Consider the following 13,829-nt stretch of genomic DNA (forward strand, 5'->3'; position numbering starts at 1 on the left):
GTAAAATAAACTATCAATACCAGTATGGAACCCGTAGTGTTTGATACAACTGTTACATCTCACCTTGATCCTGGGCAGGGTGACTGTTGGGGCAGACACCCTAGCAGTCAGGTGGCAACCCTCTTTCCCCTCCAACTTCCCCGTTGTGTATGGCATGTTGTCCTTTGTCACAAAATCCAGCCTGATTCCATCAATCACCATCAGTACAGTCTTACTCACACTGCCGTTGTACAAGTTTTCAGTATGGAATCTGAGTGAAAAGGAACATCTCAGAATCTGTGTGGTTTAATGTTTTAAAACATATAAGTAATTTGAACATACAAAATGTTCTATTGTTAGTAAATTTTAAAAAAATCATATAATATAAAAAGTTTTTAAAATAAGGGTTCTTCCATGTATCTCATTTAGCAAATGTATGCTTATAAAAACATAATTTCTTAAATGTCAATTACTTCAAAAATGCTAAATTTACAATGTTATCATAATCTATATATATATATATATATATATATATATATATATATATATATATATATATATATATATATAAATGAATGTTTGTGTGTTTGTCCTTTATGGAATCGTACACTATTTGACCAATCATTATGAAAATTTGAATGTATATGTATTTTTCGACGGAGAAGGTTTATATGCTATACTCATTTATAAAACTCACCACGAGGTGGCGCTGCAAAATATAAAAGTTTTCAATGCGCCTGCACATTATAAACTGCAATTACGAGACAATTACGTATATTAATTTGCCAAAGACTATTTGAAGGCACTAAGTTAGAATATATGTTTGTCTTTATGATATGGTTGAACTTAAAGCTTGACTGTTAGACCGCTTTATAATAAAACACATGTACATGTATAATGGCTATATAATAAGCATACAGAATTTCTTGATCGTGACAACAAGGCAAACTCTACACCGGTGTTAGAAATATAATGCGCTTGAACCAGAAGTGCAAATACATGGCCAAGGCTTACGTAAAGCGTGCGAAGCCGCGGGATATAGCTAGTAATATTATAAATGCAAAAGTGCCTTTGTTGGGTTTTCACATGTAAACTACTCAACTGATTGTACTGAAATTTTATATGGACATTCTTACGGTTCCTGTAATATAGGCCTATTCTCTTTTTGAAAATCCCTTTGGGCTACTCTCCACTGGTCTTTAAAGCAGCAAAATATCTCATTTTGGTCTCTAAAGTTGTGTAATATTAATGAAATGATCCAGTCAAATGTAATCAACAGTTCTGTTTACACATTGTTTATTATTTTCAATTTGTTTACATTTACAGTGTGTAAATTGTCAAAAGAGTAACCATAATTTTTTAAGCCCATTTAGATTTCAGCGATTAGGCAAGTACCAATAATCCACGTTAAAAAATACTCTATAACATACGGTCAGAATTTAACTCCGAAGACTAGGGAGTTAAAAAGGGTTGAAGCAGTCCACAAGAACTTTGTTAGATGAAATTTCATTGGTCTGTTCATTTCAACTATGTACCATCTCCAGCTCTAACTGTTCTAAAATATTTTTAAAACTTTTACTATAAATTTAAAAAACTTAAATAAAACCCATTTAGTTCTCTTTTGATGGAGGTAGGCTTCTCTGAACTGTGATATATATTTTCTTGATTGGGAAAACTGGTATCAGATCAAAGCAACGGGTAACTGCTTGCGGTACAAATATATGAGACAATATAATCCTTTTACTTGCTTTATCAGATCATCTGACCGATCAGGCTCAGTCAGTCTCGTTCACTGCTGCAATTCGTTCAGATGAACCGGTCAGTGCAGAGTTCCTCTTCTTCTTCTTCTATGGGGCAGCCTATTGCCATGCACTTTAGCCTCGAGGGCCTTTTGCGCCCCGGAAGAACACCATGAGGCCTACCTGTCCATGATTTCAGCAGTTCCACAAACCGCCAAGTGCAGAGTTACTGAGCCTTCCCGCTAGAGCGTGTTTTACCGGTCATCGTGTTGACCTAACAAAATTAATGGATGGAAGGAATGACCAAGTGAACGAAAGGATCCGGTTGCAAAAAAGTGTTCGAATAGAGGAAGAAACAGCATATCGTACAGTGAATGGATAGATATATAACAATAAATGTATTGTTTCAGGAAACTAGTAAATGTAAATATATCTGATTAAAATATATTATTAAAACTGATTAAAAAAATTTAATTGTACGTTACCAGATACATTACTAAATATTTTAAACGTTATAGTTATAATCAATGGACTTGGTTCATTTATATGCCTTTAATTATTATAAGTAAGGTTATTCTCTTACAAATGTTTTAAACAAATTACTGAAAGTTAAACAGACGCATTGGTTGTTTGAAAATAATTCATTTTTATAAATTACAAATGATTTTTTATCCAACCAATTAACTTGCCACCACTTTTCATAATACTCCAGACTCCCTACTCCCCCCTTTGAGTTATACAATTACGGTTTTATTTTTAATTGGTTAGCAGTGAATGAAAGGAATGACTGAACAATTTTGGAGACCTAGTGTAACCAACGCATAAACTCTATAGTTTTAGTTAGTTCCAAATGATTTTTATTAGCTATTTTTCCTGGATAAGAGTTTTGAAATGAACTTAATTATAATATTGTAAGTTTTAACCTGAAAGATAATATAACTGGTTTCAAAAAAATATCAAATTACTTCAGTTGGCAGGGAAAAGTGAACAAAACGCTCGCGGTGAACGGGTCTTTTGAAACACTCTGATCCAGATTACTTGTTCACCTAACTGACCCTTTCGAATTGAACAGATCAAAATTGAACGACACATCTCTATTGGCCACTGCCACTACGCAGCTAAACTCATAACAAAATGCAACTTCCTGGATACGTCTATGGGTATATTAATCTGTTCAATTAATACTTTACGCTTAGGCACGGCACCCACTGCGATGGCACGGCCTAACCCGGCCTTTTTGTGAAGTTGAAATGCACACAATCAAATAGACACCTGACCACTGCGAGCGGGCCGACCAGGCCCGGGACACTCGGCCTACACAGTTGCCCCAAGAGCCGACCGAGGCCGGACAGGCCGGTGGCAGTGGGCGGTGGTAGGCCGGGCCAGTCACAGTACTTTAGACAGCAACACTTGTATAGGCCTTCACACACAAATATAGTTATAGAACAGGATAAAGTAGCTGCAGTGTAAACAAAACTGTTCGAGCGAGACACGATCCACACAGCTGATAAACAGAGACAAGAAGGTGTTGGTCCCACTCCCCACCACAACCCCCGCCGGATTAGGGGCTCTCAGATATTTGCTTCTGCGCAGATTTCTTTGCAAGTGGTTTATCTATAATAGTCTTTTAACGGAAACGTCTGACGATGATGATGAGTCTTTTAACAGAAGTAGGCTTCTCAGGGCTGTGTATGTATATACAGGGTGTCCCATGAAGAAACGGAGAAACTGTCAGGACTTGTTCTTACGGTGAAAATAAAGAAAAAAGTTCATATACACATAGGTCCAGAAACGCTTAGTTAGCGAGCTATACAGGGTGACAGATTTCGCCCAGATTTTGGTGCCACCTTTAAAAGAGAGCCCTATTACATTATTTTGGGCGTTACCCAGGACGTAAAATTTAATGTATATTATGCAAATTGAACTGAAAAATTGAATAAAATTGGTACCAGACCTCTAGCTGCAGTAATTGTTAAGATATCTGAAGAAATACGCAAAATTCGGTGTCCAAAAACAAGTTCCATTTAGGTTTCAAGTAGATTAACTTTGTTAAATGTGTAACAAACACGTAAAATTCTTTAACAAAACTTGTAAAGAATTAATTTCTTAAGATAATGATGTAAAATAAGCCAGTAAAAATTTTACGTAAACGTTAAGAAAATCAATTTTTAATTAAATAAATAACGTACGAAGAATAGACAAAATCGGTTGCACTTTTTTTCTTGCTGAACGTACATGTTTTTATAAACTTTTATTTTCACTTACTATTGCAAAAAAAAATAAATGCTAACAAAATAACTAACCTTAGTTTAGTAACTGTTCGAAATTCCCTCCTTCATAATGCACACAGCACTCTGCTCGACGTAAAATATTTGTGGTGGCTCTGCGAATTATGTCTGGATTGTTTCTTATACTGTCAAATGCGTTGCGAATTCTAACGAGTAATTCTTTCTTGGTATCAACTTTACGTTTATACACCAGTCCATAGCTTTGATATATCCCCATAAGAAGTAGTCAAGAGGCGATAAGTCAGGCGATCGTGGTGGCCAGTTGATTGGTCTACCACGCCCAATCCAGTTCAAGAAATTAGCATTCAAATGATTTCTAGCTACTAAAGAAAAATGAGGAGTTGCACCATCGTGTTGGAAAATCATTTTTAATCTTTTTTGTAAAGGGATATCTTCCAGAAGAGCCGGTAAATCATTTTTCAGAAATTGTTCGTACATATTTCCTGTAAGGTTTCCTTCAAAAACGAATGGTCCTAGAATTTTGTCATCAATAACGGCACACCAAACATTAATGTGAAATCTGTGTTGGAAAAAGGTTTCTACGGTACCATGTGGATTTTCTTCGCTCCATAAATGACTATTTCTACAATTGAAGGACCCGTTTCTCGTGAAAGTTGCTTCATCAGTAAATAAAATTGAATTCACCCTATCAGCATTGTCTAGAAGCCAATGAGAAAAGTTTAACCGTAAAGGGTAATCTGTCGGCAGCAAATGTTGTACCTTTTGCAGTTGAAAAGGATGAAGTCTCTCTTTACGCAAGATGCGCCACACTTTGTCTCTTGATAAACCAGTGCAATACGCAATTCGCCTCGTACTAGTACCCGAGCCACGATGAATATGTTGAATCACTTGAAATTCATCGTTAACGCGACGATGTGCCTGCCGTTCAACCGAAAACGAAATTGTTGGAAATGATCCATTCGTTCTTAAAAACTGAAACACTGAAGAAAAGGTTTTCGCATTCGGAATCCGCCTTGCAGGAAATCTTTCCTGATATTCACGTCGAGCAGCTAAAACATTATGTCGGCATATTCTTCATTAAAAAATTGAAACGGCATATTAACTTTTTTACTGTATCAATATTTACACTTAACTTATCTGTATGACACTTCAATTTAAAATATTCAAAAAGAGTTCGTAATTGTGATTGTTGAACAGCTGTTAGTACTGCCAACCTATGAAAATAATATTTTTGTTACAAAAGTTGTAGAATAACGTAAATTAATTCCCAATCTGTTAAGTTTCAGATCTGTTTTAAATCTGTTAAGTTTCAGATTTTATCATACGAAAGTTTTTTTACTAGTATGTAATTCATTAGAAAAAATAGAAGAATGTTTCTATAAATAAAATCTATACATAATTATTTTCAATAATTAACTTGTTTTCTCAAAATATTAGGATGTACATTCAGTAAGAAAAAAAAGTGTAACCGATTTTGTCTATTCTTCGTACGTTATTTATTTAATTAAAAATTGATTTTCTTAAAGTTTACGTATAATTTTTAGTGGCTTATTTTACATCATTATCTTAAGAAATTAATTCTTTACAAGTTTTGTTAAAGAATTTTACGTGTTTGTTACACATTTAACAAAGTTAATCTACTTGAAACCTAAATGAAACTTGTTTTTGGACACCGAATTTTGCGTATTTCTTCAGATATCTTAAAAATTACTGCAGCTAGAGGTCTGGTACCAATTTTATTCAATTTTTCAGTTCAATTTGCATAATATACATTAAATTTTACGTCCTGGGTAACACCCAAAATAATTTAATAGGGCTCTCTTTTAACGGTGGCACTGAATTCTGGGCGAAATCTTTCACCCTGTATAGCTCGCTAACTAAGCGTTTCTGGACCTATGTGTATATGAACTTTTTTCGTTATTTTCACCGTAAGAACAAGTCCTGACAGTTTCTCCGTTTCTTCATGGGACACCCTGTATATTTTCTTGCTCGGGAAAGAGGAAAAATCAGCTATGTAACAATAAATACAAATATCGGAGTAAATTATAATGACCATAAATCTACACTTTTTAACATATTTTCTTGATTTGAAGAAGGCAAACTCAACATTGCCGTAAGAAATATAATTCACTCCAATCAGAAGTGCTCATACAGGTACAACAGCTGTAAAATTGAGTGCAAATCCGTGGATAATTGCTAGTTATTTCATAAATTTTAGGCATTAGGCTCCTATCGAGATTTAGACTGTAAAGGGACATTGCTTTTTTTACTCATAGTTGGACATAAGATTCATATGGTATAATAAACTGCTTGTGAAGTTGATTGACATTGACTCTTTAATGCAGGTCTCATAGCTTGCCAAGGACTTCTTCCGATTTCCTTATTTTCTAAAGTAGCACACTGTATATTTATGGTCATGGTACAGATTAAATTTTGAAATGTCTTGCAGATAGTTAGGATACATGTGTTAATATGTCACATATATAAATATCATATGATTGTACTTTATTTATTTATTTTTGCAATATTTGCTGTTGCTACCATGGTTACCCATACGCATATTCTAAACAAGTTTGCTAACAATCACAGACCATATTATAGAGTGATATGCACCAATATCAAACAGAATTTACATAGAAATGAAGCTTCATGGAAAATTTCAAGTCTATAGGTCAGTTTGTTTTCGAGTTATTGTGCAGACAGACAGACAGATATAGAATTTTTCCACCTACTTGAGAGATAAGATTCAATAACCAAGGATTAAGTTATCAAAAACTGTTCAAGATAATTTATTTAGAATGATTCAAACTATGTTGGTAGTTCATTGAATAGTTTATATTAATAGAGAAAGTTAATAGTACTCTTGACTTTATTTATTAGAAATAGAAAAGTAATTTTAAATTATTAAAATTTAAAATGTCTATGTACAATAAAATTACAGATATTGAGCATTTTATATCTAAAATATCTAAAAAAGAATAAATTAATAATAAAGCTTGCAATATGCACAAAAACATAGCTTAGTATCTAAAATAAACAAACTTGGGTGTTTGATATTGTTATGAAGATTTTGTTAAAGGTGCCTTGCCTCCACCTCCAAGGTGACTGAAATCTGTAACTGCTCAGTTACTAAGTAGAAATCTCAAATTTGAAATTTATACATGTAGACGAAATACAAACATTACATGTATGAATGTAATGTTTGTACCTCAGGAATCTCAGTTTGAGATTTCTGGTAAGCAACTGAGTAATTTTATTTCAGAAATTTATTGCACAGGTGATAGATTTGTTACATCAGAAGTGGAGAGCACGGCACATAACTTTGATTGATAAAATAGTTTTTTTTGTGTAGGCTATTTCAAGGTTAAAAAACGGTTTATGTATTTTAAGGTATAACATTTTTAAAGTATATAAAGAATATTACAATAAGGTAGATTACAATCTAGTTCTTACTTTAAATCATGCAGATTTGTTGGTAGGTCTGTTCTTGAGGAAAATATATTGGTAGATGCCTTAATCGGAAAAAATCCATACATGTAGAGTATGACACAAAAGAACCCGACAGTCATACAGTACTGGCTTAACACACTGCTTGGTCCAGTCCTGTCCATGTTGCATGTTCATTGTGTAGTCTTTCACTAAGTTGGTTATTCCTTCCCCATCTGTAGAAAATTCCATATAAGGGATTATAAAATATCTACTCTTTTTCGGCACACACAATAAATATCACTAGAGATATACTAGTAAAATTAATAAAAAACAATCTATTCATAAAGTAGCTATGGTGGGAAGAGTTGATTTCATGTGATTATTGAGGTAAGCTCCAATTCATCTTCCTCTTAGTGCAGAGAGAGTCTGGGATCTGACGCTGTGACAGACTATTATCCTATCAAAAATTGTATGACGGTTTAGAGAATACATTTTAAAAGGTTATATTAACAATGCTAACAAAATTATATTCTGTAGTTATTAATAAGAATTAAAGCTCAGGCTATCGTAAGTGAGCTATCTGCACATTCTAGACATCAAGTCAGGATGGCTGTGTGGTCTAAGGTACTCTCAGTGATGGGAGTTAGCCTTGGTTTTGATTCACATGCCTGACGTTAGGTATTTTTACAGTCTGCTGTACAAATATACAGTCTGTACATTTGTACAGTCTGCTCTACCACACGTCAGTGGTAAAGCCATTAAGAGGGCCCACCTTAAATTAAAGGTGGTTGGTTTGGGTGGAAGCGATTTTCTTATATACCAAAAAGGTACCAGACCAAAAACACCCGTTATGCATTTTTTGTCTTTACTACAAAAATTGAATGAGTAGTAACCCAAACCTTTTAAGGAGTAGTCACATCATATGACGTGGCATGAAACCAACCTACCATAAATGATTACAGACTTTTGCATATTACAATTTGGGTGTTATTGTGGTATAAATGGTTTTCTTTATCTCTTAAAAGCTATAATTATGGTCATGATTCAATAATAAATGCCTCGAAGAGCAGAAAATAAAAATCAATTAAATCGTTTTTTTTATAGTATTTTTTTATTAATTTTTTTTATCAATGAATTTTAGTGTTATCTGCACCCAATAGCTTATCTGAGTGTTCTTTGGTCAGAACAGCCTAGTACAACACTGACAACCATCCCTTGTAATAGGCTTGACTGCCTTGAGAATAATTAGAGTACCTATTTTAAACAACAATTAAAATTTTACAAAATTAATGTATTCCATTTTTAATTCGTCATCTTGTTTCTTCAGAGTGAGAGTACGAGTTCTGGGTTGCAGTATAATAACCAACCACCACGACAATCGATCATTGATATTCATGATTATTTAATTGAAGAGTAACAAATCCTCGATATGAATACAAAAATCATATCACGTTATAGGTATTTCAAATTACAGTATAATTCAGCTGTTTTTATATCTTAAAATAATAATGTAATAACGAATAAAAAACTATCTAGGCTATGTATATTTATTAAATGTAACAAAAAAAAGTGCACTTAGAATCTTTGTGCTATTTTGAAGGATAAATGTGTTTAACACCTTGTGACACAAATAACACATGTATATCGCCATTGTGCACTTGCAGCCAGCCTTTACTCAAATACCTTACTCATGATTTTACCTTGCTTTAATTCATTTGGAATAATAATGTCAAACCAAATTACTTATAGGCTTTTGAGATTTTATCAAACAATATAGTTATTCTGTAAAATAAAAACAGCTGGCAGTTATTCATTATGATATCTATAGGTCAAATTATATGTTGCAGTATAATAAGCAGCCAACAAAACAATCGATATTCATGTTTATCTAAACTATCGAAACTAAAATGTTTAATCAAATTTTGTTACGGGTATTTCAAATAACAGTTCAGTTCAACTTTTTTCATATATAAAAAAGTAATAAATCTCATTAATTTGTCTCACTTTTTTCCTTAATACTATCAATATTAAGGAAAAAAGTGAGACAAAAATTCATACCTCAATAACTTTTTATTGTAGAGACATAAAAATTATCAAGTTATAAATCTAGTTTCTATTAAATGTGTATACACCAGTAAAATTTATATGTTTTATGAAAAAAAAACGTATAAATTCAAAGAAAAACACTTTACCCAGTGTTTGATTACAATATTACCAGTTTTTGATAGTCTTCAAAATCGCATTTGTAAAGAAACTACTTTCAAACAACTATAACAGGTTGTCACTTTTAAAGTTAAAATGACTTTATATAATATTATTTATAAGATTTTTTTATGTAAATATCTAAAAAATGCAATATCCTTTTATGCCAAGTACCTTCCTGCTTTTTGGACACAAGAAAAAAAAAGTCTCATCCATATTGAACACCTGTGCAGGGTCTTAAATCACATCGTACAAATTATTTTCTTTCAGATATATGCTGATCTGAGAAAACCAACTTCTTATGAACTCTTCCTTTACTGAAACTCTAACAGAGCTCAACTTCTCTAGTTTTCTTTCAGAGATTTCAGGATCCCTTAAAAGTAACAGACTAAGCCATTTATTCCCTGGGGACCCATTCGGGAATTTATCTTGTAAAGTGAAGATCTTTAGTGATCTGTTGCACAAAAGTGAGAAAGTCCAATTTGTTGACAGGAAATCATTGAGCAGCTAAACCTTTTACCTAATTAGAAAGCATTTCCTCAGCTTGAGTCCCAAGAAGAGGCTGTGATCCCATTTTCCTATCTAGTGGTGTATTCCCAGATACCTTGTATGATAAAGTTGATTGTGGGATTCCAAAGCGCTTGCTGGCAGAATTGATGCTTTCACTCTTTTTATCAGCATCCAATGCAAGTAGGTCTTCATGTTTATAGCAAACTTTGATTTTTATCAGTGAAAAATAAAATTTTTTCAGGTTCTTGTTATTAGACCTAGTAACATTGTTAACTACAATTAATTAAAATTGTAACCTCTACATAAAATATTTAATTTTTAAAAGCTTCATAAACCATTTATCAAACATTAGAAATCGTGTCATCTAGTGGGGTAGGGTACGATAAGCGGACCCGGTTTTCTATATCGAAATTGGCAAATGACATTACTTAATCATAACCATCAATATAATCAATCGATACTGATTAATTATTTTGAACAATTAACTTAAATAATCTATAACACCAGCTGTAAACACTTTCAAATAATACTCGTAATGTAATATTTCAATTTTATATAAGTAGCATTTGATTATTAAAAATGGCAATCAATTTTAGAAAACTACACAACATTGCTTTGAAAGATGATGAGACATGTTTTTCGTGACTTCAACATGTTGGACTCGTATCAAAAAACCCATTATGTGAAATTTGTGGGAAAGAAGTAACTGTGAGAGGAGCAAATATGGTCGTCTTCAGTTTTCCTATTTTGGTTATAATAATTTGTTTGATCACTGTAAATATTAAATTGATGTTTTAATTTAAAACATATGATTGTCATTGAGGACTATAGATACTTTTATATCGATTGATAGTCTAGGATTTGAGATGTGAATATTAGGTATTGATGATTACTTTCTTCGATGTAAAAGACCAGGTACGCTTATCGTACCCTACCCATCTAGTGATTAATAGTTTGTTATACTCAAACACTGGGTTAAAACACAATTTTACAATCCAGTAATTGATTCAGTACCCTATTTTTTGAGGTTAAGGTTAGATAATTGTGTTTTACACAGAATTGAAGAGAATTTAATGTAAATTCCTTCTGTATATATCATATTAATTAGCAATTAAAAAAATATATATTTAAAATACTTAACTTAGCCTTCTTATTAAGGGGAGCTCTATTTGCTGATAACTAACTCTAACAATTACCACCAAAACTGCTTCCCTCCAAATACAGAATTAATCAGCTGGATAGGTTAAAAAAGAATTGTACTTTTTTAAAATCTCAAACATATAATTAAATATCATCTGAGCTTAGCAGAAACTAAAATATGTTTGGCCTATAGAACACTGGTAAGCTATCAAACACTGGGTGATTTACCTTTGGTATGATGTTTTGTTATCAGTATTTTTAGATAGTCATGAATATTGATGATTCTATAATCATTATTCAATTGTAATTCAATTGTGTTAGTGGCCGCTTATTATACTACAGCCTGATTGTGTCTCAAGAGGGGTGGTAGGCCCTCATACAGGGTAGGTCTAAGCATGTGCAAAATGGTCAGGTAATTAGGTGTAAAGGCAAGTTTTTTCATAGTTTTCTTATAAGGATATTTTTGACTGTTATACTTAGTCAATGTTTCAATGAATTGTTGGTTAAAATTAAATTTAGATTTAACTTATGGTAGTATACATTAGACATTGACAGCTATCCTCTTTTCTGAATATTTATTTTTTTGTTAGGTCTTTCCTAACTTTTATTTAAATATAATTGCTATACTATTTACATTTTAAGTATGTTCTAGTCAAAAAGTTAAGAAAACCTGCTAAGTAGGAATTATAAACATTGAATTTAACCATTCTAGATAAGTGAAATACTAGGGCCTATGACTTGTAATTACTATCATTATTTGACAGTAAAAATTTACTTTTATAAGCCTAGTATCTTCTTAGGCTGTAAATGTATTATTTACATTATAGTAACCTCCAAATATATAACATTTAGCACTGTAACAGATATAACAAACCTCAGCCCCACAGCAACCAATACAAAGCTTTTAAACCACAAATAAAATAGGCTATCCAATTATCTTTCTCTCATAAGAGCTATCACTTATTGATGCTGTGAACTGTATTTGACATGTACATATGTAGAGATAAGAGGGCCTGCGAATACGATAGGATAGGTTTCGTTTCGGTAATCCTATGCCACCTGCCACCTCGCCACTCGCCAGTGGCGCACCCAGATATCTTCTTTGGGGATCCCCTCCAAGGAAAGTTTTTAATACTAGGTTATAAATCGTTAAAATAGTACTTCTGAAGTAATAAAAGGAGGGCAAAGATCAGGTCAGAATGTATAAAGTTTATAATAAAAACGATCTACTGTACCAATAACCAGGGGAAGCTTATACAGGGATAATTCAAATCTTCTGTAACAAATACAGTTTATATGAAGTGTATTTAATTAAAATAAAATTAGGTGTTGCCTCTTAATGGCAATGAATGACAACAAACTAACACAGTACATAACTGCTCAGAGCTGGGCAACTCAATCGCTACTGAGACAACTGATCACGTTGGGACTTGGGACTACTACTAAAGATACTTATTGTATCGGTTACTCGTCTGTACAGAGCGTACAAGTTATCGTAAACGGAAAGTACTTGGTACACGCTTACCGCCATTCCTGGTACAAAGTACTCAGACTAGTTTAGCAGTAGCAGTAACTGGAAAATTTCAGGAGCACTCTGTAACGTATGAGTGTAAATAAATAAGGACTAGTACAACTTGTACTCGGTTACTGAAGTACCGGATACAGGTAGAAATAGAAAGAACTAACATTGCTTTTGTGGTTGGAGCATGACGGTAGAATTATATTGGGAGTTGAAAAGCTTAAATTATTATATGTGCAGTCCCATATATTTCGTAAATTGAAATATATATATATGGTTTGAATTTATACATTTTATTGAGATTTCTTTGAAAGTTGAAACATAAATAATATTTTTAGTGGGAAATGGACTAGATACATATAATTAATTGTTTAATGTTTAGTTTACATTACAAAATAAAATGCTCTATTTAATGAGTTAAAAGAGGCAAAAAATCTGAGTCTGTTATTAGTATTATTACAGTTTTCAATAAATTGAATTAAACATGAATAAATTTGATAATGTGGATAAATCATGTTAACATTTTTAACCCAACAAGAACTTTAAATAATGTAAATAATAAATGACATAAGAATTTATTTTTACTGCTGATATGTTGATAATGATACTACAGTATAAACCCTCAGCTAATAAAACAAGGTGCCCCAACTGCTCTTTGAAGTGTAGAACCCAACGATCATATATTGGGGAAGAAGAAAGAAAATACATTGACATAATCACAATATGTTAACAAACCTTGATGGCATAAAACAATGTTTACAAAGAACAGTTCATTACGTTTGACAGGCTCTTTAAATAAATATCTCACAACTTTAGAGATCAAGGTGGGTTTTTTGCTACATAAAACATCAGTGGAGAGTAGCCCGGAGGGATTTACAAAAAAAGAATAGGCCTATATTCATACCAGGGAGCGTAAGAATGTCTAGCATTTCAGTACAACCATTTTAATAACTCTATTGACTTGTGTCTAGATACATATCACTAATTGTTTAATGTTTAGTTTGCATTACAAAATAAAATGTTTTATTTAATAAGTTTGTGAGTATTAATGGGTGATTCAAA

General features: G+C 32.5%; 1 protein-coding gene across 4 annotated transcripts in view; it reads right to left on the reverse strand.

Annotated features, from left to right (window-relative positions):
* The window catches only part of LOC124354696 (GPI ethanolamine phosphate transferase 2), a 59,069-nt gene extending 46,155 nt beyond the window's left edge, over positions 1-12,914 (reverse strand). The window contains exons 1-3 of one of the 4 annotated variants that reach the window (XR_006921705.1): positions 12,123-12,339; positions 7,421-7,629; positions 64-250 (exon numbers count right to left, since the gene is read on the reverse strand). Coding sequence is in view for 3 of the 4 variants with exons in the window: in XM_046805342.1 (XP_046661298.1) it covers positions 64-250; positions 7,421-7,578 (345 nt within the window). In the remaining variant the exon portion in view is untranslated. Of the gene's footprint in view, positions 1-63; positions 251-7,420; positions 7,630-12,023; positions 12,340-12,773 lie in introns of those variants that run through there. The other 3 variants (XM_046805342.1, XM_046805341.1, XM_046805343.1) reach the window with 3 other exon arrangements.
* Positions 12,915-13,829: the final 915 nt, after the last annotated feature.

The sequence above is a fragment of the Homalodisca vitripennis genome, chromosome 2 (assembly GCF_021130785.1).
Source record: "Homalodisca vitripennis isolate AUS2020 chromosome 2, UT_GWSS_2.1, whole genome shotgun sequence".
Lineage (NCBI taxonomy): Eukaryota > Metazoa > Arthropoda > Insecta > Hemiptera > Cicadellidae > Homalodisca > Homalodisca vitripennis.